Raw genomic sequence first — 26,790 nt, forward strand, 5'->3', positions numbered from 1 at the left:
AAGGCTTCATATTTGTCTGTATCAAATTTGTAGTAAGTGGTCAAATGTGAATTATCACCTACAAAAAAATGAAAAGTAACTGCTATTTTACACTGAAGGTATCCCTGGTCAACAAAATCAAGTAGTTTCTTTTACAGTTCAGTAAGATATAGGAAGGAAAGAAAAACTTGCTTTAGGAAAGTACAATTGTTAATCATTACATTCTAAAATGTTTAGAGACTTCTTTCAATTTAGGGAGTTTAGAAAGAAACCAAAATTTCAGCCCAGGCTTTTTGGTTTTTTTTCCCTTATGCATAAGGCCACTTTGAGAACACATCCTCTCCAAGGATTTCCAAAAGCTTTTCAACCCAACATCACTAGCACTTATCATGTCATCTCACCTTTGGTCCCACCATGTTCACTATATATTTTTCTTTCTTGTATGCATATAGTAAAAAATGGTATCAAAAGTCGGAAGTTATTCTTTCAGTCTCAAGACAGCACATTAATAAACACTATTTCTAAAAAGTGGGTCACAAAACTACGAAGTTTTCTTTTGCTTCAAGTCCCTAAAATGAAAGATACATAAGCCCACAATCTATAGCCAAATAATTTTATTAAAGCTTTAAAAATTTAGCAAATGAGTACTTTGCAAGGGAGATGATTAATATAAGGAACTAAGGCAAACCATCCTGAATGCCTACAATGAAGAAATAGTAATAATAAAATAAGTAAAACCAAAAGCCTGTTCTTTTATAAATTGTCCATTGTCTGTTTATAAAATTTCTTTAAAAGGGACTGGATATTTCGATTTAAGTCTTTACTTGGAAATACACGCAATGGCTATTTAGAGCAGGAGAACTTATCACTAACTTTCCCTAGGGTTTTGTTTCATTTCAGGCAGGCTAATGAAAGAGTAACATTAAATAGGCTCATACTGAAAATATTAGGGGGGGAAAAACTTTTAGAAGCAAAAAATTTTTAATTAGTAATTTATGTCAAACACACAAAAAAACTGCATGCCATGTAGAACTGTGTATTTACATGTATAAAACAACTAAGGAAATGTCCTATAAACCCCAAAATATTTTAATAGTGTTTAAATTTCTTTCATATCTTTACTTCATAAAATTACTTCCCCTAGCCACTTTAAAAGAAAGTGGTTGTTTAAGTAGTAAACACTGCAAAAGATTTTAAGTAATATTAAGTTCTTGGAAAGAAAAACAGCATGTAGCCAATAAGATCACTATACCATTTTTACCTGTTGTACTATATAATTCCGTAACAAAGTTACAAATGCATATAACTTTATTTTTTTAAAACGGTAGCATTAAAGTCTCTAAGGGCCTGACAGATTCTCAGGGATTCTTTATTTCCCACTTGAAATAAAGTGGCTGGAAATACTCCCTGTTGTTAATCATTTGTCTCAAAGTACTGTCCTAACTAATAAAGTAACAACAACACCCTTGCTCCTGGTCTAACCTGAGCATTCAAGATTAGTCCATAAAAGCGATCGCACCTAAACTCCATCCCTACAACAGACACTCTTGAGGCAAAGCAAAAGAGTTAGATCACTAAAAAGCTCTCTAGGAAAATCTAGAAACAGTTAGCTGGCTGTGACATAAACCTGCCAACACCTCAGCACATAGTGGCAAAGTGCCCAAAAAATGCCACCCTCCGGGTAAACCACTTTCTTGTTTTAACTCGAGATGAAGCTACCAGTTGCAGAAGAGAGGCGACGGGGGCATTATTTGGCAACCTGGAACTCACTTCCTGTAACCCTACACCGCGACAGCGCCTAATCAACCTGAACCCTGACACCCGGGCCTTGATCGCCCCGGCCGCGGGCTGCGCGCGCCTCCCCGCTCCGGGCTGTTACCTCCCACGGCCTTGGCCACGGCGCCGTTGGGCCTCCCGCGGGCTCCCATGGGGCTGCCGTTCTGCTCCAGCCGGGCCACCTTCGCCGAGGGAGGACCCTTGACGTCGGGACTGCCGCTCCGCCGGTCGGGGCTGTCCCGCAGACACGGGCTCTCGCTCCGCCGCTCCATGCTGCTCCGACTTGGAGACAAAGTTCCCACCGGCAGGTCGCAATAAAACGCGCAGGGACCTAAGGAGGGGGCGGGGGGGAAAGGGGAGGGAAAGAAAAAAAAAAGAGGGAAAACCGCTCACACACGTGATAGACGTTTAGGCCAGTGGGGCAGCGCGCCGCACCAAAGCCACCCAAACTTCCTCCCACGCTGCCCTAGGGGCCCGAACCTCGGTTGGCCGGGGAAACCGGACCCAACCTGACACTGGGTGGCCCACAGCAAACCCAGAACTTGGGTTGCCGCGACCCTGCTGCTCCCCAGAAGTTAGCTCTCGGTCACGAAGTCCAGCCCCTCGCCCAGGGGCGCCCAGAAGTGATCCATTCATTGGGACAGGGTTGGCATGACCCGTTCTCGGGTGCGACGGCCTTGCTGTCGGAGGGAGGAGGGGTCAGGGTTGCGGAAGAAATGAACTTCATAAAAAGACATCGCACGCACTCAAGGAGGGGTTGGGGTGCACACAAGTCCATAAGAAAACAAATTAATCACACGATGAAGGCGCTCTGAATCGCCCGGCAGTAGGCAAAGGCCTGGCAAAAAGACCCTTGAATCCCTGCTGTTTATCTTTCCCGAGCATGTCTTGGGACACACACACACACTTTGCACAAAATCAACCCTAATTCCACATTAATAAGCATTCCAAAACACTTGGAGATATTGATCAAAGTAATCTTCTGAATAACCTTCACCTCAAGGGCGGGGGCTACAGTCATTATTATTTTGGAACGTTATCTTCATCCGATCCTGAGTTTTGTTTTCAAAAGCTCTTCAGGATAAAATACAAAATCAAAAAGCAGTTGAATTATTAGGTGCGGGAGGGAGCAGCCTTCATCAACCCCAATTTTTAAATCTCCCAAAGTTTTCTTCTGGGTCGCTTGGCTGGCACCGCGCTCCTCACAGAGCCCGCAGATCTCCGCACCCCTGGATTTTTGAGAGGGTGGAGACGCAGAAGGAAACACCTGATGAAAAGGCACTCACATTGTCACTGACATCCCGGAGAAGCTGGAACCCGGCGCAACAAAGTGCGCTGGGAATCCTCGCGGGCGCTCAGGTTGTGGGAGAAGCCGCGTCGCCACGGCTCGAGGAGACAAGGTGGGGGTGGCGAAGGGGAGGTGAGAGGAGGGATGCGAGAGATGCGGAGGCTGAGCTCGAGGGCTGAGGGCGAAGGCTGCGCCCGCACTCCCTCCGCTGCGCTGTCCGAGAGAGCGAGAGCCGCGGGGAGGGAACCTAGCCGGACCCGGGGCTTCCCCGGACTCCCGAGCTTGGCGCGGGCGCCTTCGCCCTGAGTACTTACTGCTCACAGTCTGTCTGTAACTTGGCTGGCTGGGGCTCTGTCCATGGAGCAAAAGTAGAGAATCCAGGGTGGAAAGTTTCTGGTGATATGCTTTGCAGTGTTCTCCTAGTCTTCCTTTCTCTTTACTCTTTTCCCTTTCCTCTTTCCCAGGTCCAAACGTTTAAGGTCCTGGGTCAGGGTGTCTTCTTAGTGCGGCGATGATGGTTGTTATGATGATGATGATGATGGGGGGGTTGGGTGGGGGGAAGAGGGAGGAGGAGTAGAGGGAAAGGAGGGCTCCTCTAAAGGGGCACCCGAGCGAGCGCGGGAGGAGGCGACGGAGGAGGGGAGAAGAGAGAAGGAGGCTGAAAAAGCCTTTTCACACCTTCGGGAAGGAGACCCTTTCTGGAAAGAAAGGGCTGAGAACTGGGAGGCGGCGGAGGCGGGTCGGGGCTGCAGCTTCGCGGGGCCGCTAGCTCGCGAGGAGGCGCGGCCGAAGAAGCCGTAGGGCCGGTGCCACTGAGAATCGAGAAGGCGCAGGGACCTGGGACCGCGCGCGGGAGCAAAAGCGGCGGCGGCCGCAGCTGTCACCTCCAGCCTCTCCCCTCTCGGCCGGCGCCGCCGCCAGCAGCCGGAGCCGGACTCACTGACGAGCCGCAGAGGGAGACACAGTGAGAGGGAGATGATTATTAGTTGCGTTGAGTCATCAGGCAAAGTGAGTCCTTTTGGGTTGTCCTCGGTTTCCGATTTCTCCCCCTCCCCCTTTCCGTCCCCAGATCTAGCGCCTTCAAAATAATAATTTGGGGTGGGGGTAGGGGAAGTCTCTGGGTTATTTCGGGATGGGGGTTGGGGGGGAGAGATCTAAACCCGAGCCAGACTGGTCCAACGCATTGAAGGAGAGTGGGGGGCGGGGAGGAGGGCCGGGGAGGTTGCGGGGGGAGGGGGGCCCCGCCTGGCAGGAAATTAAACATCAATCAATCAATCGCTGTGAGCCAGGCGACCCAACAGCAGCGGGGCTGCAGAGGAGGCAGAGGGACTGAAGAGGGGAGGGCGGAGAGCTGGGAGGAGGGAGAAGAAGGAAGAGAGAGAGAGTCGGCGGTGGGAGAGTCGTGTGGCGAGGACCGCGCGCGCGCGCGCGAGGCGGCGGAGGACCGATGGCAGGGAACCGAGTGCCGCGCGAGGCGGTGGCCGCGGATGGTGGGTGGGTGCGCCCGAGTGAAGGCGGGCGCTGCGGCCCGGGGTCTCTTCCTCCTCCTCCTCGTGGCGGGTCCAGGGCGCGGCCGCCTCGCCCAGCCCAGAGGCGCACTAGTCCCGGCGCGGAGGCTGCGGCGGCGACGAGACTGGCACTGGTTGCCTGGTCTCCCGGCGAAGGCACAGACCCACGCGCAGGAGGCAACCGCGGCTGCCTCGGCTCCGGGTTCTACTAACTACGCGGAGTACTTTCGACTTTGGAGATAGGAGGGCTATCGCCTCCCCCACCCACCGCCTCCGCCCACCACCCACCGCCTCCGCCCCTCCGAACAACTTTTCCCGGTGCCTGGGAGCTCCCCCTCCGCGCGGAGCCAGCCGTCCGGGCCCACCGCGCCGCCGCACGCGCGGGGAAGGCCGCCTCTCGCTCAGGGCTGGCACGGCCGTGGGTCCAGAACAATAGCCCGGGTGTCCCGAATGGCAGGCGCACCGGCACTGCCCGCCGGGCTGCGGGTGGCACAGGGAAGAGGGCTGCAGGGGGTGCGCGGGGCAGGGGTCATCCCTGGATGACGTCCCTGGACTGCTCGCAGCGCCGGCGACATTTCGAGCAGCGCAGCCCGGGCCGCCTGCAGGCCGTGACGCGGTGGCAGCGAGGGCGGTGGGGCTGCCAGTCTTCTGGCTGCTGGGCTGGGACTCCTGGGACCCCAAGCCGCTCGGGCCCTAGGCTGTGAGCGCAGCCCTAGAGCTGTGCGGCGAGGACCTGGCCTCCCCACCCCGGCGGAGGCCGTGAGGGGGCGTCCCCAGCAGGTCTCGCGAAAGCGTAACTGAGCCAGAAACTTTTGCGGACTCCCGCGGCCGCAGTCGCCCGTAGCCCGGCTCTGGCCGCGGTGTTCATTTAAGGTGGCGCCGACACTAGCTGAGCAGGCCGGTGTCTGGCCGCGCTTTTGTCCCTAAGATCACTCTTGGACGCGGAACCTCCTTAAAGAAAGCACGTGGGCAGAAGCCGCGGCCCCCGCGAGACACTGGGGGCTCCGGCTTACACTCGCGGTCCCGACCTGCGGCGGGAAAATGTGGACGCGTCCCCTCCCGTCTTGAGGCCAGTGAAGCCTCCTGAGGTGGCGGTACCTCTTGTCCTCCCGCACACCTTGGTTCTCCTTCCTAACCCCGGGGACCCCAAGACCTCCCCCCACATCTCGTCGCCTGAGTCACCGGTCCCCCTTAAGAAGCGCTGACTCTACGGCGGCGCCAGAGGGCCAAACTATTTGCGTTTTCGGGAAACGCGCTCGGGGGGCTGTTAATGGAAATTTTGGTCTGGTGTACCCGCAGCGGGAAGCCGCTTCAACCTGGGGTACCCAGGGCCAGGTCGCCGTCCACTCGCCTCACCCAACCGGCGCGCGGTATGCACCCAGCCTCCCCTCAAAAACAGGGAACGGGAAGGTGGGAGAGACTGGAAAAGAAAGGGTCCCAGAAGTGAAACCTGCCCCCGGCCTAAGTCTCAGAGCCCAGAATCCAGAGGACCCCGCACCCAGTCGCCGCCCACCGAGTTCCAAAGGAGCCCGAGGCGACCCCGGAGGCGGTCGGAGCCGGGCGAAGAAAGGAAGCGAGATGGATAGTAAACCTTTGGGGGGCCACCGGGAGTTTTAGGCTGCGTTTTCTTTTCCTGGTTTCCTACTGCCTCCAAACCTCATCCCCCTCCCACCTCCCTAAAAGAAAGGGTTCGAGAAAACGCACAGTTCGGAACAAAGTGCTCAAGCAAACCAACTCGTGGTGGTAGGTTTGGGGCTACAAAGAAACAAAACTGTAAGTTCGATCGACAAACTTTTTTTAAAATCTGTACTATCAAGTCAGAATGGGAAGGGGGTATTGCAAAAACCAGCTACTACCACTGTCAAAGTTTAAGCCCGTTTTCAAAATGGGGAAAGGCGCATTTCTTATTAATACCTTAACAACGATAATAATGCTGTTTCTTTCCTTACCTTGGTGTTGAACTGCAGAATCCTCCTCCGGATCAATGTCCAAGAACTTAGAAGAATTGGTGATATTAGGACTTCAGTACTTCTGGAAAAAAATGCAAATCGTTTAGCCAGGATCTTTCCTGTCTGATTCGTCACTATTATTATATCTGATGATGCGAATGGTTGGAGCGATTCAATCTTAAGTCATTAATGAGCTATTTTATAAACACTACTGTCCGAAGATCTTCATTTACATTTTGCGAAGGATCTCTTCGCACAGGCTTATGTCAACAGCATGATTATGGGGACTTCAGTTACACTCTTATGAACAACACAGCTGTATTGTTAATCGGTTAATATTTTATAAAGTGTAAATATTTTATTATGTTTTTAAAGGAACTATTGATTCTAAATTATTAAACCCCTGAGAAGGGCGATTTAAATAAAGTTTACAATTAAGTACAATTAAATGTACATTGTGGCTAGTTTGTTTTCAGATTCTATACTCTTTTAAACTCATTGATTTTTTTCTTTGTTAGAGTTTACTCGACCATTTTTAATAATGAAGAAAGTTATCTTTTTGGGCAAAAGAATTTTAAAAAATTTTAATTGCATTTAACATAGAAGGAAATGTCAAATACTATAAGTTATAACCAGAAATGTATTTTGAATGCTTGGAGATGGGTGTTTAGATTTTACAAATTTCTTTCAATTTAAAAGGGAAGAATTCTAGGGAATTTTGTGATATATGCCCGGAATGGGTCGCCCCCCCACCACCACTTGAGTTTTGTCCCTAATAAAGGCCTTTTCTGTTTCAAATTACATGAGCTTTTTACTGCACAACTTTTGTATTGACTTTATTTCAACTGAAGTAAGCGATTATTTCCAGCATGTTTAATTTTGACAATAAGAAATTTTAAATAACGTTTTTACCTTTTGCTAGGATATTCTACTTTTAAAACAGTAAATAAATTATGATTCAAAAGTTTTGTTTGGTTTTGTTTTATATTCCTCAAGTGGTTTATTTCCAGTTTTAAAACAAAATCACACTTAAGAAAAGAATTGGTTTTAATTACTTTTTTAAAAAAATAATTTGATCCCAAATGCATTTTTGCGCATTACAGAATGGCTTGCTCCAGTGCTCAAAGCATAAAGTTCACACTGAGGGACTTTTTTATCCCTCAGATTGCTTCTCACTGACGTTTTCGTAGGGACTCTACTCAGACTTTTTCCCCCCTTCTTCCCCCACTCCCAATTTTTTTCATATGTCATCTAGTCAAAGGTCGTCTGTCTTTCATAATCACACTGAGATTTGTTATTTTAAAAATCAACGGGTCTTTATACGCTGGACTTAAGTATGTATGTTTTTTCTCATTTCCATGTTCTCCCTCTCCCTCTCTATCTTTTGCCAGGCCTTTCTTCTCCTTTCTTTTATGGCCTGCACTTTTAATGACAACATTTCGTGATTTCTTGATTTCCGAGGGTTCTGCTGTGCTAGCTCTCCGTTCTGGCCAACCTTCCTTCCCTAGTGCCCGCACGGGAAAGACTAGGCCCGACTGCCCGAGCGCAGGGTGCCGGTGCCGGGCGTGGGATTCTAGCTCCCGGTCGGGCGCCGTGGCCCCAACCATCATCCAGCATCCATCACTAGGCTGCCAGGATTTCAGGTCTGGTCACCCTAGCAAAGAGGCCCTTCCCCGCGGTGCGCCACATCTTAGAGAACACGGGAAAACTGTGCCGCGTTCTCCTTCCACTCCCGAAAGCACAGGGGGTAAATTCTATGGAAATGGCCATCGTCAACTGCCTTCGACGGCTCCTAGGAACCCACGCGGGCCAGCCTCTCCCCCACCCCCACCCCGCTCCAGCCCGGGGCTTGCTCTGCTGGGGGCGAGAGGAGGCGGGAGGGAATCGTTCCTTTCACGTGAAGCCCACAACAGCTCTAAAGCCAGTTTCCGTCGCGGACTGTCCGAGGAGAGTTGGGCGACCAACGTTTTCGCAGACTGAATTAACTGCGCGGGGCTGGGACTGAAAACTGGATGCGCCGAGGGGATAAGGGCCCCTGGGGCCAGAAAGCTCCACAGGGAACGCGCCTAGAAGGACCGATCGACCAGGGTGGGCTCCTGCCCTTTCTAGGCTGCCCCCGAGGCGTCTGGGGACTGGCCGGAGCGCAGGGGCGGGGGACACTTACTTCGTTATCCGCAAGCCTTGCTTGTTGGCATCAGAGCCGGACAAATCCCAAACCCGCGCCAGGCAAAGATAAATCCCTCCTGGCTCCCGCAGCGGCTCCAGGGGCCTGGGAGGGGCGGAGCGGTGAGGCGGACGTCGGGCCGCCCAAGGCAGGGGCAGTGGACGTGTGCTCCTAGCCTCACCTGAACAAGCCCCTGAGGCCTAGACTGCGAGATGCGTGCCAGGGAGACGGCTGATGGGGGAAAGTTGGTGGGCTACCAGTGCGCGTTAGACGGTGAGCGGCGGGACACCCAAGATGCCAGAGGGTCGGGACGGACGGGGGAGGGGGGGGTTCCGGGGAATAAACAGTGCAGAGGTCCCGAGGGCGGGAGGGGACGCGCGAGGCTTGGAACTGCTTCGGGAGAAGACGCGGAACTTTCGGCACCGGGGTCGCAGATGGAACGGAGGGGCGAGGGCGCCGGGGGGGTGGGGGTAGGAGCGCCGACTGCCTTAAGCAAGGAAAACTAGAAGACAGGTTTCGAAGCTAAGGAGAGTTGTTGGTTCGGTGTGCTTTGGCCGCGGCCGCGGGCTGGGAAGCCGGGGAGGGCGGAAGGCCTGCGGGCACCGAGCGCTCACTGCTCCGGCGACAAAGGACAGCGCCCCCGGGGCTCCCGGATCCCTTCATTCTTTTTCAGAGTCTAGCGCTTAATAGCTGGATCTCCTTCTGCAGCCGCGCAGCGAGACAACGACTGGCCTGATAATGTAGTTTTTCTTTAAAAAAATAGAAATCGATTTTCAACCACGGGGTAACGAGGCAAAGGGGGAAAGAAAACGAAACGCCGAAGGAGTCACCGCTACGCCCCCGTGTCCCCACCCGGGGAAACTGGGATTAGAGCCCAGAGTCGCATTTTCTTTCTGTCGGGAAACACTGAGCCAGCCAAGATAAGTTGGTCGGTCGGTCCCATCTCCGAACCCCGGTCCCGAGGCGGCGAAGAAACCCGCGGGCTCGACTCGTCGTGGCAGCCCAGTCATTCATCCCCAAGCCCGGGGTCACGGCCCGGGTCCCAGCCCCGAGCACAGGCGTCGACTCCCGACAGCGCCACCGCGTGGGCTGCGGCCCCAACGTGCTGTGCCGGCTCCGTCCTCGGCGTCCCGGAGCCGGCCTTTCGCGATGCCCCCAAGTCCGCCTTGGGGGTTCAGGATGAGGTGGGGGGAGGGGCAGGGCCCCAGACCCCGGGCACAACCGGACGACCCAACCTAAAAACGCGCTCTGGCAGACAGAACATCGGCGCGCTCAGTCTGCCCTAACCCCTTGCAATGAAAAGTACACCCGGAAAGTCTAGTCTAGTCCACGGCGGCCCACCGGCACCCCCAAATTCAGACAGGCCAGCTTGCGTCGTGAAACCCGCGCCCACTCCTAGCTGGGCAAAGCGAGCCCAGGAAGCCCAGACTCTAGGCGGCCAAGCCCCGAGCGGCTCCACGAGCGTTTTGCGGCGTGGGGTGATGTCCAACCGCGCCGGAGAGAGCCCGGATCCCGGGCACTTACTAGAACCGAGGACCAAGCGGGTGTTGGTCTGTATGGCGGCCCAAAGCCGTCGGGAGTGGCGTGGACCCTGGAGGGTTTTCTGCGTTGGCGACTCGCCTGTTCTCTCGGTATCACGAAGCCCAACGCAAACCCTTAGTCCCCGCAAGGCTTGACCCCCGGGGCCCAGGAGGCATAGACACAGTGTCCTGGGACTCAGTTCTTCCCCACCCCCGTGATACCTTGCCTCCGAGCACAGGGGCCAAGTCCCGCTGAACTGGGCATCACCTGGCGCTGCCTGGGCGCTGCGTCAGAACTCCAGAGCCTTCACGTCGGGCTTAGAGGATTTCAGTGGGTAGGTTGGCATTTATCTTAAATTCAGCTGTTCCTGCGGACGCGCACATACACACACATATTTTGAGAGTCAGCTATGGAAAGGGACATCGTCGCAGAAAGGTGGAAATCCACCTGGTTGCCCAGCCCATTACAAAGTTTCCAGGCCCACACAAAACAGGAGCGAGCCCCGGACGCCCAAGCGGCCGCTCGCCGGGTGGCCAGAAGCCGCACCCTCGCAGGGCGCCCGGCCAGCCGCGCCGGTTTGCGCACTTCGGCCGCGGCCGGTACCCAGCGGCGCCCTAGGGGAGCTGCGCTGCCGGCCCGCTGAGTTCCGGAGCTGGGTATCCGCCTGGCCTGCTCCTCCACGCCTTTTCACGGGCTGCGACCTGTCTCTAAATTTTAATTTCTGAATTCTAATCCCCATATGCAACGCGGAGCTGTCTCGAGTCGGCCAGGCCGGACCCCCTGCCAAGTGGCTCACCTCTGCTTGCGCCTCCTGCTTTTGCCACCGGTGCCAAGGACCGAGCGAGGGGCGGCCGGTTAGGGCGCGGACGCCGTCTGCTCTCCTCCAGGAGCCAACGGCGGGTGCCTGCGGCGTCGCTCGTCCAGCCCTGGGGCTGATTTAAATAACTAATAAGCTCAGAGAAATTTTACAAGGGGAACTTTTCCTTTTAGTATCAATAAAGCCTAGTAATTGGGTTTGTTGGTTACCTAAGCCAGAGGGTTTCCCAGTCTCGCTCGCTCGCTCCCCCTTTTTCTCCTTCTCATTCAGAAGTAACATTTTTAAAAAACCGACAACTGTGGGTGCGTTTGTGTCGGGTGTGCGAGTGTGTGAAAGAAGTTGTTTGTTTCAAAAGTCCTTCCCCTGGAGAACAATCATCATTGTCTCTCTATGGTGAAGAGTTTTGAAAGGTGAACTGTTGCTGTTTCACAGGCGGGAAATGTTAACAGAAATTTAAGGTTCAGGATAAAAGTAAGGAGGGCGAGGGTCCTTAAGGTATTTCCCTTTGCATGTGACAAGGACATTTGCAGTGCTTCCTTAATAGTTTGCATTTTAATTAAGTCTCACTACATTTTAAGTTCATCTCCTAGATTGTAATGATATCTGTTGTTTTCAGTAAAGATTTCTATACTATAATGCCGTCTAATTTTTTGTTCTGATTTTCTAATCTTTTCGAAAGCATGTTCTTAGTGCTAAGGAATTTTTCCACCTGGGAACCATGCCTCAATTTAAAAATATAAAAGACCTTTCATGAATAACTGCAAATAGCCCATTCGTTAGTGTCCACAGAGGTGTTGGCGCCTACACAAAATCTCAGAAATCTAAACGCGAACTAAGCATGTTTCTCTATAATCGTGGCGATATATATTTTTTCATCTGTTTTGTATGGAAGTAAAAAAAATATTTTAAAGTACTTTCAAGAAAAGAGTTATGCTAAAATTTACCTGAATTTAAATTTCCTAATAGACACAACAGAACTAGTGCCCACCAATATCAGCCCAAACGAAATGAAGAGTATTTCTGAACCAGATTACTATAGAGGTCAAAAACTAGTCATTGAAAAGCAACACGAATTCAAGTTTGCAAACCAACACGAATTCAAGTTTGCAAACCAGGAAGGGGGAAGGGGGAAATCAGCTTCCAAAGTTCCAGGAACACACCCCAACCTGTGCATTCATATCTTCAGTGTTTACATATTGTGGAGAAATTTTGCTCTCCACTTTTAGTTTAAAAATTGATGAGCCTTCCTTAGCTCGACTTGTTCTGGTCTGTGAGACGCAAAGTCCACTGAGGGTTGCCTTCTTCCAGGTAACTTCCAGAGGTCCAGAGTTATTTGGAGATAGATACAGCCTTTTGCACAGTCCCAGTGGAAAAAAGCTTCTTGCTGACATTTCTCAAAGACATCACCTCCCCAAGCTATCCCCTACACCCATAGACTGAGAGCATCAGGGCACCCGACCCACTTCTACTTTCTCCAGATCATGCCCAGGTGTTGGGGCTTCTCTGCAGAGGGAGCAAACCTTGAGCTTTGGGTGTATACATCCCATCCCCCAGTTTCCCAGAGAGTTACAGATGACTTTTTTTACCATCTGCTCTGGGCTACTGTCAATTCCCACCCATCCTCCCTAGGGTTGCCAACTCCAGGCTCCAATGGCCAAATGTTCAGGGCACGTGCCGGACTGCTGCCCCTTGCCCCCCAAGCTGACTGAACTAAATTACAGAAGAACATGTCCTCTTGGTACAGTCCTCCGAGGGACAAGAATTCAAAAGCAATGACAGGGAAAGATGGAAGGATTAGGAAGGAAAATGCAAAGCTGAATAGGATAACTTAGAACCTCCGAAGTGGGGCTGCTCCCCCAAACTCTCCCCCAAAGCCTGGGGCCTCCCCTTCCCTTCCTGCCCTTCTACTCCAGTCCCACCTTGGGGTGCAGGTCTCTGTCAGAGCTGCTCTGTGAACTCAAGCTGTCCCTAGGCTTAAGTTCTCCTCCCCACCCACATTACCTCCCTGCCATCCTGTGTTTTGGTTCCAGTTAAGCTGTTTTCTGAGGCTGTGGAAACTCCACTTTTATTCCTTTTTCTCTTTGATTCATTCATACTCCCTTTTAAAAAAGAGCATCCCCCAAGCGAGGCTTCTGCCAGACCCCATGTGACCTCCCAGAGCTCTATGTGCAAGAGGAGAAGTGATTTGTCTGTTTATAGCAGGTTTAATTAAGATAGTTATGTGCCATGAACTCTTTGGGCCCCAATCAATGCATTTTGATTTGGAAAGTCAAATAGAATCACATCTTACACTCATAGGGCCCCTGTTGGCCACCCAGGCTGGGGACAGACTCCATTGTCTGTCTACACTGGCCTCACTGGACCTGGATGAGTCCCCTGCAGAGCTTGCCACCATGTTTGTCTCTGGTGACCTCCAGCCCAGTCTTCTGGCAAGATCGAGGCCTTCCTGGTAAGGGCATGAAAAGCTGAGCTCTCAGAGCATTCCTGGTGGCCCTCAGCTAAAGGAATCAGGTGTCTGACTTCCTATCTGGCTTTCCCAATCCCTTAGTCCCCTGCCTTCCCTCATCCCAACCCTGCAGTTTTAGGGGCAGAGAAAGATGGGGAGGCCAGTGTCTCCTTTCCTAGTAAAGGCTCCTCCCCCCAACTCTCAGACTGAGGTTACAGCCGAAGCGTTTTTCTAATTTGTCATCATTGGAAACCTCAGACAAATGTGTAAAACTTCAAGGGCTTCCAAGGATACTCTGACTTCAGGCATTCAATGAAGGGGCAAGAATAGAGTGAGGGTCAGGGAACAGGGATGCCCAGAACAGACATTCCAGCCTGCTCTCCTGGACTTTCTTCCATCCGTAACCCAGCTGCACACTCCCTTGTCCACCCTTCCCTCCTCTCTGCCCCGCCTTCGGAAGTACTCCGACACTTCTTCTATCCTCAGAAAGGAAAGAGACCGGTTGGGTCTCTCGCTCTTTTCCCTCCCCCACTTAGTTCCAGGACCTAGAACCCAAGGGCCAGCTCCCTGAGGCGTCACTTCTACTGCTCCTTTCCGTCCCAGGCCCTGGGGCCAGAGCCCACATCCCCACCACCCCACCGCATCCCTGTTCGGATCCCCGGGAAGCGGCAGACCTGCTACTAACTTCATCAGCTCCTCTCGGTTTTCAGTAACTTTGGAATTTAACAAAGGTTAACTTAATTTAGGATTTAGGGCGCTTGAAACATCTGACCATGCCCGCAGAAGGTCTCAGGGGAACTGTCCCGGAGGCCGCAGAGACCAGTCACGTTCTTGACAAGTCAGCTCTGGGTGCTGGGTGCTATGGCTCCCGGGGGCAACCCCCCCACCCCCACCCCACCCCACCCCCACGGCCTCTTGCAACCCGGGTAGGAGGACTGGGTTGTAGAATAGGGGGAGGGGAGAAGGGCTCTTTTATTATTTTTTAATGTGTCTTTATTTCTATGGAGAACTCATCCCAGCACTAAAAGTGTGTAGCAGTTCGCCCCAAAGTGGCCTGTGACTCGCCCCTCCCCACGTGTCAGGCAGCAGGGGGTGACAGTCTGGCAGCAGCTCTAGGAACGCAATCTGGCAGGTCGTTGGGCCTCAGCATCCAACTGAGGCCCAGTCGCCTGGCTCGTGCGTGCATCTTGCCTGGGGTGTGTGCGTTCGTGTGGGCGTGGGGGCAGCTGGGCTCGTGCGGTACCCAGCTTAGCATTGCCTTTCCGCGCGGGGAAAGTACGGACGCAGCGAATGAATTCACGAATCAGCTCCACGGCGGAGAGGTAGAAGGAACAGCCAGCCGTCTCTGTTAAATGGGCTGCGGGCAGCTGCGGCCGACTGCCCCCTCCCCTCCTTTGAGCGGGAGTGAGGTGGCCCGGGAGCCCCGCCAGCAGCCCCCGCCCCTCAGGCGGAGCTCGGGCCCTGGCAATCTCTGCACTTTGTCATCACGCCCGAGTATTTGACATTCGCAATTATCTGCAAATACCCTGATCGGTTTGTATATGAAACACTTTTTTTCCTGCCTAAAGGTTGGAATCTGGTAAGTTTCAGACAAGTGGTTGCTGGGGGGAGGTGACCCGGGGGGACCACGGGGGACTGGCCCGATGAACCCTACTCGGCGACGTGGGCTACGAGAAAGTATGGGTCTGCGTGCCGCAGCCTTCTCTCCCAGCCCTGCTCAGAGGAGAGGCCGCTCGGAGGTAAAGGAGGGCCCAGGCCGCGACCCTCGGGCTCTCCTTTGGAAGGAGCGCCCCCTAATCCCTGTGAGGGGGAAGCTGAAGGGGGTGCAGAGGTCCTACCAGGGGCAAGGCCCAGAGGTTAACCACCTTGATAACCAGCAAGGGCGCTGCCCTGCCTGGTTGCCATCACCAAGAGTGTCAGTCACCTGCTCTCAACCCCGCCGCAGATTTACCTGCTCAGGGAGCCATCCAGAGAGCCCTCTGCTCCGAGCTCTGCCCGGCGCGCGCAGTCCTCGTTCAAAAGAACCGGATGCTCCTTTGACCCTCCTCCTCCCCAAGGCGTTTCCTAAATCCAGGAGGGCAATGCCAGCCCCGGGATCGCTCACCACTCTTACATTGCAGCTTCGGACTACCTGCCTATTTCTCAGCCCGTCTACAAAAAGAAAGAAGAAGAAAAAAAAAAAAAAAGTGGTGGGGCGAGGGGAGGCGGGGGAGGAAAAAGGAGCGAGATTACTTGTCAGTTTCATCTGCTACCTTGGGAACCTGATCCTGGCCCCTGGCTGAGCCTAGGGGCCTCCAGCCCAGGGACTAGGGAGGTCAGACGGTGCTCTGGAGAGGTGCACACAGCCACCCCTCCCCATCCACCTCGGGGCTAGAGTTTTACTCGAAAACAAGCCGAGCTCCTCTGTAAGAGGGTATATATCAGCAACTTCAGAAAGAAATACCTAACCTTTAGGGAAGCCCCTTCCCTAAGCACTTAGTTTTCAGCTCGGCAACAAACACTGGACACCTTCCACACATATTACATTTTCAGAGAAAGTGGGAGGAGGAGCAGGTTAGAGAAAGGGTGTGTGTGTGTGTTGGGAAGGTGGTGGATATTGCAACATCTTCAAGAAAAACTAGGAGGGCAAGGGAGTTTAGAAAATGAGTCTCAGTAACAGCCTTATTCTGAAAAGGAAGAGCGAAAAGAGAAGCAGGCGGGAAATGGGGGCCCTGCGCCCCGCCAACAGCCTCCCAACGCCCCCAGCCTAGGTCTTCAGGGCGGAGAACTGAGAGTGTGCACTGCCGTCAGCATTCCCGGCTCAGGCTCAGCCCCAGGTGGGCAAGAAAGCGCGAGCGGCTGGCGAACGGCATTACAGTATCTGCGGCACCCTTGCCCCAGGAAACCTCCCTGCGGATAAAGCACTTGAGGCGGCTTCTCCACTCAGTGGTCGAAGCCCCCTGCCTGGGACTTTCCAAGAAGCAGCCCGCAACGCCCGGAGCTTGGGCCTCCTTTCCTCAGACTCCTTGAAACTTGGTGGGCCACCGGTGGGCTCTTAGATTAGGCCCCGCCTTGGCCTCTGATGCCTAGGTGGGGGTATGGAGACCCCTGGCTGGTGGGTTTTTGCCTTTGAGGGGGCAGGGAGGGGGGAAGGTCGCGACCTCAGCAATGTCTGGTGACATCCACTGCGCCTCGCGCTGCCTCCAGGAAGGCCCTGGAGAAAGAGGGACGGGCAAGATACCCCGTGGCGGGTCGTACCTTCATGCTTTTATTTCCTATCATTTTCCCCCTATGTCCCTATCTTTGTAAGATAAGTGTATGGCTGCTATGTTCCAAGGGCTTATCCTACATAAAATGCACCCCCCCCCCAAATTGGAGGGGGAGCAAATTTGGAGAGGGACATGGCAACCCACTCCAGTATTCTTGCCTGGAGAATCCCATAGACAGATGCGCCTGGCGGGCTACAGTCCACGGGGTCACAAAGAGTCGGACACGACTGAAGCGACTTAGCACATGCACATTAGCAAATTGGACTTCCCAGGTGACCAGTCTTCAAGATTTTGTTCTCGACTCACCCATCTCGCACATGAATACCCAGGCAGCTGTAACTTGGGCAGAACTGATGGCGGTGCTAGCCCAGCGGAGCGCGCATCGCTCAAATTTGCGCGCACAGAAAGTACCGTAGTTGGAGCTCCAGCACTGCCCTCCCCTAAACGAGCCGGGCCCCCGAGCACGTGCAAGCCTTCTCCCAGTTTGAAATGAGTTCGCCCCCTCGTCCTTCACTCCAAACGGCTTTGCCTTCGGGCCACTGCTAGAACCCAAGACCCGGGAGAGAAGTTCCGAGCTCTTGAGGTCTCCAGCGAGGGCTGGAGTTTGGGAACTCCCCTGCTCACCTGAACTTGAGATATTCGGAGGCCCCAATTAACTATCGGTGATATCAAGGGCCGATGAGTGCAAGGTGGCTGCGCCCGGGCGGAGGCCCTCGGTCCTGGGGTCTGGGTCTCCAAGGGCGTCAGGAGCCTGCGCGGGTTGTGCTGACTACCTGCAGCGCGCGCGGATCCCAGGCCGCAGAGTAGGGCGCCGTGTAACGGAGACGGTCGGCTACCTCTCCAGGGAGCGGCCCTGACTTGGTTAGTAACTTCAGAAGCGCTTCTGAACTCGGGGAGCGCGTGTTGGGGCACCTCCCTGCACACACGCACGCACCTCCTTCCTTGGCCTCGCATCTTTTCCCTCCACTCCTGTCTTTACCCCCACCCCTACCCCCGCCCCACCGCGGCCACACCAGTTAGAGGCGCGCGGCAGTCCCTCGGTTTACTGAGCCGTGGGTTCAGATGTTTATTCGCACTAATTGCTTATGCAGGAAAATGCTCGTTACCCGGGCCGAACGCTTCCGCCCTGCGTTGGCCGACCCCGCCGGAGGCCGCTCGCCGATCCCACCCGCGAAGCCACGATGGAACCGGCTTCAGGGAGGCGGCTGTGCCACCCTGCGCCCGGCCAACAGGCGCTGCTCCGGATTCCCGGTAGGGGGAGCCGCCGCAAGCGCTAGATCCGCTCGGGTCCAGGCCTCAGGTTGGCCCAGCCTGCGACAAAGGGAACGCGGATCGCGTGCGGCCTCCTCACCTGCCCTCCAGGTGTGCGCTGCCAGCAGAGAAGGGGCCACAGGGCCAGGCGCACTGATCCCCGCGTTGTTACACAGCACAGAACATAGGCGAGAGCGAAGTATATTCTTTAGATCCAGATTTAAAGAACTTCGTAGATGACAGGATTACCACCTTTGCCCATATCCAATGAGAAATATATTCATTATATATATTCCACCTCCACCTTCCACCACCAGTGGTTAAGGACTGCTCTTAGTTCCACAAATTTTGAGACTTATTTAACAATTTTTAGGTGATCTAATCTCTTCTGCTGGGCTTCCCTGGTGTATTCAGCAGTAAAGAATCCACCTGCAGTGCAAGAGACTCCGGTTGAATCCCTGGGTCGGAAATATGCCCTGGAGAATGAAATGACAACCCACTCCAGTGTTCTTTACTGAGAAATCCCATGGACAGAGGAACCTGGCGGGCTACAGTCCTACAGTCTTTGGGATCACTAGAGACTCGACAAGACTTAGCGACTAGGTAACATCAATCCCTTCTGTGTTTCCAAGTCCTTTATTTCCAGGAGCTTTAGATGGTCAGCATGAACTAGGAACTCAGAGGACAACCGCTAGCTTTGCTGTGGTAGTATCACAACAGACTCTTTCTTTCTGACTCCATATGCTACTTAAGCATATGGGTTTAGAAGCTTTCATCTTAAGGTATGACCAATGTTTAGAGAGCCACCCTAATCCAGGGTCAGGAGGAAAACAGCTGGACTATGAACCCACAGACCACCCCACTGTGCCTGGGGTGACTGTACAGAGTGCTGAGGGGTCAGAGACTTCCTGGTCAATACTCCCACAGATAAAAGCCCACAAGCTCTCCCTACACAAAAATCCATCCTTCCCACAGAAACCTACAATTCAGAAAAACTCTCCTAATGCTGAGTCATCCAAGTCACTCCCACTCCAGGGACTCACAAAAGCAAGAATTTCACGCTTGTAAGGAAACGTGAAGACCATCTATTCTAACAGTTGTAATTTACTGATGAGGAACTTGAGCTGAATAAAGGCAAAGTATCACATGAAAGTGAAAGTCCACTTGGAAAGTCCACTCAGTCATGTAGGACTCTTTCCTGACCCCATGGATGTAGCCCACCAGGTTCCTCTGCCCATGGGATTCTCCAGTCAAGAATGCTGGAGTGACTTGCCATTTCCTTCTCCAGGGGATCTTCCTGACCCAGGGAAGGAACCAGAGTCTCCTAAACTGCAGGCAGATTCTTTACCATCAGAGTCACAAGGGAAAGCCTGAGTGCCCAGTGGCAACTGAAACTCTTCTGACCCTTACTCCAGTACAGTTTTGATTATGGGACATTAATATGAATTTTACTGTTGTCATTATCTTTGTAATTATTATGTTCTCACAAATTTTAGGGTTCTTAGTCAGGCATACTCCTTTAATAATAGTGTAATAATAACGAAATCTGTACCATCTGTGTGATTGCTGAAAGAGAGGCTGAATTTTAAAAATGAAGTTACACATATAGATTGAAGCATTTGGGAGAAAGACTAAACAAAAGTAGTTGTATTGTTTTATCTCAATTTAAGAACATTGGATCTGTGCAAATATATATCTGAATGAACAAAACAGACAAAAATGTGGGATTCTTAGTATTATAAAGGCATTCTTTCAAGATGTATTATTTTTCTCCAAAAATCAGAGCTAATTAATGCATTTAAGTGTTTGCTTATAGATTTTTAAATGTTAAATTCTGGTGTCATTTTTTAGGATCAGGAGGAAAGACTATATACATTACTAAAATCAGATTTGAAAAAAATAAAAGTCTAATTTCTAAAAAGTTGATTTAGCTACAGTAGGGACATTTCTTGAATGAAATACTATCAGAAAAGTCTAGGAAACATTTCTGTTTTATAATAAACTGAGATATACATGATTATCATCATTCTCTCTGAGATATAAATGATTATCATCATTCTCTCCATAATTACCCTCTTATTAATTTTTGATAAGCACAAAAATAATTATTTACAAGGACACGCCACTATTCCTTTTTTGGATCTGGTTCACAAAGGCAAAGAGATACATTATCAAATGGAAATGTCTTGGTCTCTTTCCGTAGCTAATGTCTGATCTTTAGCAAATGGCACCGTGATGTCATTGAGATGGGTATTGGACAAGGTACCAATTGATTTATTGATCTCCCTTCTTCAAAGTCCTTTGGGAATAGGGGAGAAAAAGGAAAAGCATTGGTTGGCTGAGATGTGCAATACTTATTCTATCATACACATACAAAAATTACGTTTGGCTGATAAAATTGATAATTCAGAAGCATTGTTTACAGAAATTCATAATGGAATAACATTGAGGCCACTAAACTCATCAACCTGCTTCACCCCCACCAAGTCATTTTATTTGTCCTTCCAGTTTCAGCCTTTTAAAAGCCAAAAAGCATCAAGTTTTCAGTTAGCCTACATACAACAATGGCAACAAGAGAAAAAGAGGAGGTTTGCTGAGAAGGAAACAGAAGAGACACATTTGCTTTCAAACTCAACCCAGTTAGCCCTGCCCTAAGACCCTGTAAGTTCCCTTGTATCCCTGAAGACTGGCACTTGCTGTGGATCTCACAAGGGGTCTCCATGGTCCGTGGGCTGGAGTAACTTCCTACCTGGGGGGTCTGAGAGCTTCCTGTGGACTAAACCTGTGATGGTTCACAGCAGACTCATGGCAATAAAGAAAATAAGGCTGCTCTGATTGTCTTTGGTTTTGTAGGAGAGGATTTCAAAGCCAGGCTCCTTTCAGCCTCAATCACTGAACTGGCTTTTGAGGAGAAAGACTTTTAATCCGAGTCCTGTTAAAAATGCCAACTAAACCGCCTGGAGAAACTCTACATTGTAACATCTGCCTAGGAATTACCACACACAACAGTATCTACAGCAAAGCTGAAAATATATGAATAAAAACAAACCTCAGACTTCCTCTCCCTTGGCTCTCCGTATGGGTGAGCTGCATTGAATAACAGCGAAGATTTACTATAATGCATTCTAAACACAACTGCATACTAGGAACTTTGTTTTTCCTGTTCCCTCCCGTGCTCCAAGAAGAATTGAACCTCTTTGCCTTCCAGAGCTCTCTATTCATTTAGCTCAATCCTCTGGGTTTAGCACCATGGTCTGGGAAATCCCTGCTCACTAAGGTGAGCCCACTTTTCTCCACCTGTGTCTGCAGGAGTGGGTGGCAGGCTGTGGTGAAGAAAGTTTCTCTCTCTCACCACCCCCAACAGAGGAGGGTGTTTCCAGAACAGTTGATTCATTTTACCCTGCTGGTGCCCCCTCCCGCTTCCTCGAGGCTGCACTTTAGACATGCTTTCCTCCAAGAGAAATTGGAGATGCCTATGAAGAAGAATCTGGAATACTGCCTGCACCTCTCTCCTCACCCAGAATACTGATGGGGAACAAGATGTTGGGTAGGAAGTATGATGAAAAGGAAAGGCAAACTCTGACCACCCTTCAAGGAGGTTATGCCAGTGTATGCTGGGAGCTGCTACAGGAAACAAGTCTCTTTTTAAAAAGATTAAATGTATTTAAACAATAGTTTCTATCTTCCTGTAATAGTAACTTTAATGACTATGAAAAATTCTTAAAATTAATGTAAATACTGGGGGAAATGAAGCATTATATTTCAAAATTTTAAACCTATGTGTACATCAATCCTGCCATTCCCACTTAACTAGCAATGTAAGCCCGAGGAGGTTAACTTACCTCTCGGAGCCTCATTTTTCATATCTGTCAAATGGACATGATACTAATAGCTATCTCATAACACTGAGAGGATTAAATGGAATACTCCATCTAAGTTGCTTCAAAGTTTTTGGAATATAGCAAAAACTTTGAAAATATTCACTCTATTATTATGGTGTGGGAATTTCTAATCCAGTCATTCTCTTTTAATTCATACTGAAAAATTATTGATGGTGCATGAATAAGGAGTTGAAAGTTAGATCACATTGTTCTCTTAGATTCATTTTTTGTTAAAAGACAAAATAACACAAAGGCCTTTATATCACTGCATCACCAATGAGATTTTTCTGACTTGTATGTAGCCTCTGTTTTGTACTCTTTCTCCACCTATACTGGAGGCTCCTCAGCCAGGCAGGATGGGCAGAGATTAGCAGGACTATCTGCCGAGAAGTCAGTTCAGAGGACTATGTTCAGGCAGGTAGAACTTTTCATCATATGACCCCAGAGATGTGACATTATATTGGTTTAGGATATAGAAAAAGAAATGTAAGATTCTTTGATTCTTGCTACAAGGGCACAGGGTGTCATACCAAATGGTGAACTCTAGGCTTAGTCTGAGGGCTTTCCCTGGTGGCTCAGATAGTAAAGAATCCATTTGCAATGCTGGGGACCCAGGTTCCATCCCCTGGAGAAGATCCCCTGGAGAAGGGAATAGCAACCCACTCCAGTATCCTTGCCTGAAGAATACCATGGACAGAGGAGCTTGGGGGGCTACAGTCCATGGGGGTCACGAAGAGTAAGACTCAACTGAGCAGACTTTCTGGCTTACTCTGAGAAGCGTCTCTCTTGCCCTGTACATTAAGTTAACCCAGGCTACCGGTATTATCTGTTTGCTGTAGACAAATAAAATATTGCCATTTTCCTCCTTATTACTGATTTTCAGGAAGAAAATGGTTGTTCCTTGTTGGATTAGGCAGTATTCTCCATCCAGTTTATAAACTCCCATTCTATTCTCACTGTGGTCAGATTTCTAACTTGCGTTCTGTTAGCCATACTGAGACCACCAGCAGCCCCAGTAGGGGGCAGTGACAAAGCAGAGCATTCAGGAGCAGCAATACCAGATCACAATTCTCTTCACTCACCTGGAAGACCAGGCACAAAACCGATTGGGCTGTACTTGAAGCCTCAAAGGAGCAGCCTCTCCAGTCTTTTGCAAAAACAGAGCAGAGTGTAGGACCTACCGTCAAAGATCAACTTCCTCTGTCCTGTAGTTTCTTGTCTCCTTTCCTGAGGATTTCTCAAAGTCCACACACTAAGCCAAATCAGCTTGTGGCAAGTTGATTAGACACCTGGGCTACCAATGCCTTTAACTTCAGATGTAGGTGTTAAAAGGCAGAGTCGTGAGGCCCAGGAAGAGGCCTTTGGAAGGAAAACACCCAAGACGCTGTTCTGTATGGTTCTCTCTTTGATTCAGTGTTTGGTCCTTTGTGAGCTCTGCCTAGATATTTACATCAGTTTGAAACATTCATACAATAAAATTTCAATGACCTTCCAGACGGTGTTCACTCCCACAAACCAAACACAAATTGATTGCTTTTTACCAATCAATTCTCTACTGCAGCTTAAGGGAAGACCACTAAAACACTGGGAACCCTTATTCCAAGATGAAAACCCTCAGGCTGCTTGGGGTGGGTTGGGTTATTATAAACTAAAGCCCAACTATGGAGCCTGAAGTAGTGACTCTCCAGTCTTTCCCTCCCCTTCTGTATAACAGCCATTTGTTTTTATTGCTTCCATATTGTTTGTATTTTCAGTCCTGCAGAAAAGAGAAGGAGAAGCAAAAGGGATGAATTTGGATAATAGCCACCAAACTGGATTGGCTGAAAGGTTCAGGCCTCGGCTGACATTGGGAACTTTGAAACACAGGACTCAGAACCATTTCAATTCAAAAAATATACTGAGAAGCTACTGGTTTGTACATTCCATGCTCATCTATCTCTATCTCAAGGAATCATCTAAACAACTTCAAAAATAAGAGCTATGAATGTTACTAGGCACTTTACATGCATTATTTCATTTAATCCTTAAAACAATACTGTGACTAGGTACTGTTATCATTCACATTTCATTTTCAAAAGTGAATTCAGAGAAGTTACATAATTGGCACAAGGTCACACTGCTAATGGAGCTTCCCAGGTGGCATTAGTGGTAAAGAACCCCCTTGCCAATGCAAGGGACAAAAGTGTCATGTATTTGATTCCTGGGTCAGGAAGGTCTCTTGGAGGAAGACATGACAATCCACTCCAGTATTCTTGCCTAGAGAATGCCCTGGACAGAGGAGCCTGGAGAGCTACAGTCCATAAGATTGCAGAGTCGAACATGACTGATGTGACTTAGCATGCACACACACTGCCAAGAGTGGTGTTTAATGAAGAGATCTGTACTGCTTAGACTTTCTGTCGGTTCTGTCATCATCAGCCTAACAGTGAAAAGTCAGAGGTGAGCTTTTATGCAGGTGACTTTTTTTTTTTTTTAAAGGCACCATTTACCAATCATTGGAAAGAGTGTTTTCAAGCCAGGAAATGCCCCAGGCATGTTTAAAAATACATTCTGTACATCCTGTAAGAACTGAGAGTCTAAGACCAACTGTTAATAGAACCATACTGTGCTTGACCATGCAGATGATGGACAAAATACACAGGTAAGTAAACAGATTTTATAGCCAAATGGACACTGAAAAAAGTTCCTGTTTTCAAGTGGCAATTGCGGAAGAGTAGCCTACTTGGACATGACTGAGCAACTAAGCACAGCACAGCAGAGCCTACTTGGAAATCCAGGCCTAGAGGACTTGTGCTCACTGACAGCATATAGAGACTGCCTCTTGGAGAGAAAGGGGTACCTCAGATGCTGATGGAACTGGGACAAATGAATGGAGGTGTCCACCACAGTCCACCATCTGCAGGGTCAGGAACTGAGTGTAGACAGTGAAGTTCCCAACCTGCTAAGGATCTCATCGGGACAGTGGTCAGAAGAGCAAACAGGAGTCATGTGGAGAGTGAGTGGCTGGCAAGTCAGGGCAAAGGTGATGTCTTCCAAGGCCACACCGTCAGGCTGTTACTGATACCCCAAATCCCCACATTAGCTTTTTACTTCTTTGTATTCCTGATTACCATCCCTATGAAATCCTCCTTCAAGTATTTTGTAGGAAGTGGTCTGACACATGTTAAATCACTTAGCTAAGGTGAATAAAGTTCTCAAAATATAATTATCAATGGATTACCTATTATGTATTCAGAATTATGCCAGAGGGTGAGAGGAAAGCAAGGAATTTACAAGAGTTCACCCTTGTCCTCAAAGAACTTGGAATTCACTTAGGAGACAAAATTCATGCAGGTAAAAGTGTTGACATCAACTGTATCATCAGTTTTCTATGGAACATGATAATGACATAAATAAAATATCAAAGAAGTGATACATATGTTTTAGAATTAAAATAGCCCAAGAAAGTGAAATTTTAACTAGGTCTGGAAAGATGGCTAAAACTTGAGTGAGCTAAAAAGACAGGGTTTGACAAGAACAGAAGCCATGTGCCATGAGGAAAGTATAGCAGCCTAGATTTGAAGAATCGAGAGATAGTATGTTTGATCACTAGGGTGAGACTATCTATGGAAGCCTCAAATAGTGTCCCAAAGGATACAGACTTGATGAAGAAGAAATGAGAGCCACAATGGCTCCCAGCTGCCTCTTCCCAACTTTTGAAGCATTTAAAACACATTGTCTTTTCATTGTTATAGAAATCATACAAGTTTATTGTAGAGGCTTTTAAAAGTACGTTTAAGAAAAACTCCAGCTCTAAAAAAAAAAAAAAAAAGAAGAGAGAAATATAAAAGAACCCTAATAACTCCATTAGGTAAATTCTAAGGTAAAGAAGGCTCATCATGAAAAGGATTTTGGAGAATTATCATGGCAACAATATGCAGGATGGCTTTAAGGAACAATCAGCAAGTAGCAAAAGACAAGTTAAACAGGATAACAAGGGTGGTCACAGAATTCCAAGGGCCAAGCCGAGAGCAGCGGCAGTGGGAGTGGGAAGGAAAGTCTGATTCTGAGAGACCTTCCAGAGGAGGCCACCAGCAGGCATTCTTCTGATAGCCTAGATGGCATAGCAAGCTCCCTGAGCCTCTCTGAATTTCAGCTGCAGGGCATCGCCTCTGGAATCGTCACCTGATTTTCCCATCCCAATCATTTTCCTCTACAGCATCTCACAAACTGGTCTGATGCTGGTTAGATGGGATTCTCTAGGCAAGAATACTGGAGTGGGTTGCCATGTCCTTCTCCAGGGGATCTTCCCTACCCAGGGATCTATCCCACATCTCCTGCACTGCAGGCCAATTTTTTACCACTGAGCTACCAGGAAGCCCAACAAGAGTGTGTGCTAGTCACTCAGTTATGTCCAGCTCTTTGCGACCCCATGGACTGTAGCCTGCCAAACTCCTCTGTCCATTGGATTCTCCAGGCAAGAATACTGGAGTGGGTTGCCGTTTCCTTCTCCGGAGGATCTTCCCCACTCAGAAACCTGGGGTCTCCTGCATTGTAGGCAGTTTCTTTATCGTCTAAGCCACCAGGGAAGTCCCAAAGTAAATCAAGAGGACGCTAAAATTCTAGAAACTATTATCTGCTTGTGAGAGATACTGGAAACTATTTTCCAGCACTTCAGAAAAATTTTCATGGATTCAGGCTCTTGGACTGGCCTCCAGAAGCCATCTCCAGACTGCGTGGATATAGATGATCTCTGGGTCAACCATGCACTGATGGGCATCCCATTCTTGGAAGGGAATGAAACCCCCAAATGGTCCAAGCAGCATCTGTATTTCATAACGCAGCACAGTACTTCCTGGTATGTTCTCTGCCACTCCATCAGGAATGCCACTTGCTTCAAGACTTCCTCACTCCTTTTCCAGCTCTGTTTTGCATTAGTAATCCTCTATCACTCTTTCTAGAACCACCAGCAAACTTGCCCCT

At 50.0% G+C, this 26,790-nt stretch overlaps 1 protein-coding gene across 3 annotated transcripts in view; it reads right to left on the minus strand.

Moving 5' to 3' along the window:
- The window catches only part of SATB2 (SATB homeobox 2), a 203,489-nt gene extending 196,907 nt beyond the window's left edge, over nt 1-6,582 (minus strand). Inside the window, exons 1-2 of one of the 3 annotated variants that reach the window (XM_055573034.1) lie at nt 6,501-6,582; nt 1,859-2,086 (exon numbers count right to left, since the gene is read on the minus strand). In XM_055573034.1, coding sequence (XP_055429009.1) covers nt 1,859-2,027 — 169 coding nt within the window. In that variant the 5' untranslated portion in view covers nt 2,028-2,086; nt 6,501-6,582. Of the gene's footprint in view, nt 1-1,858; nt 2,087-3,357; nt 3,582-3,721; nt 3,849-6,500 lie in introns of those variants that run through there. The other 2 variants (XM_055573035.1, XM_055573033.1) reach the window with 2 other exon arrangements.
- Nucleotides 6,583-26,790: the final 20,208 nt, after the last annotated feature.

Source organism: Bubalus kerabau, chromosome 3 (genome assembly GCF_029407905.1).
Source record: "Bubalus kerabau isolate K-KA32 ecotype Philippines breed swamp buffalo chromosome 3, PCC_UOA_SB_1v2, whole genome shotgun sequence".
In the NCBI taxonomy this organism is placed as follows: Eukaryota; Metazoa; Chordata; class Mammalia; order Artiodactyla; family Bovidae; genus Bubalus; species Bubalus kerabau.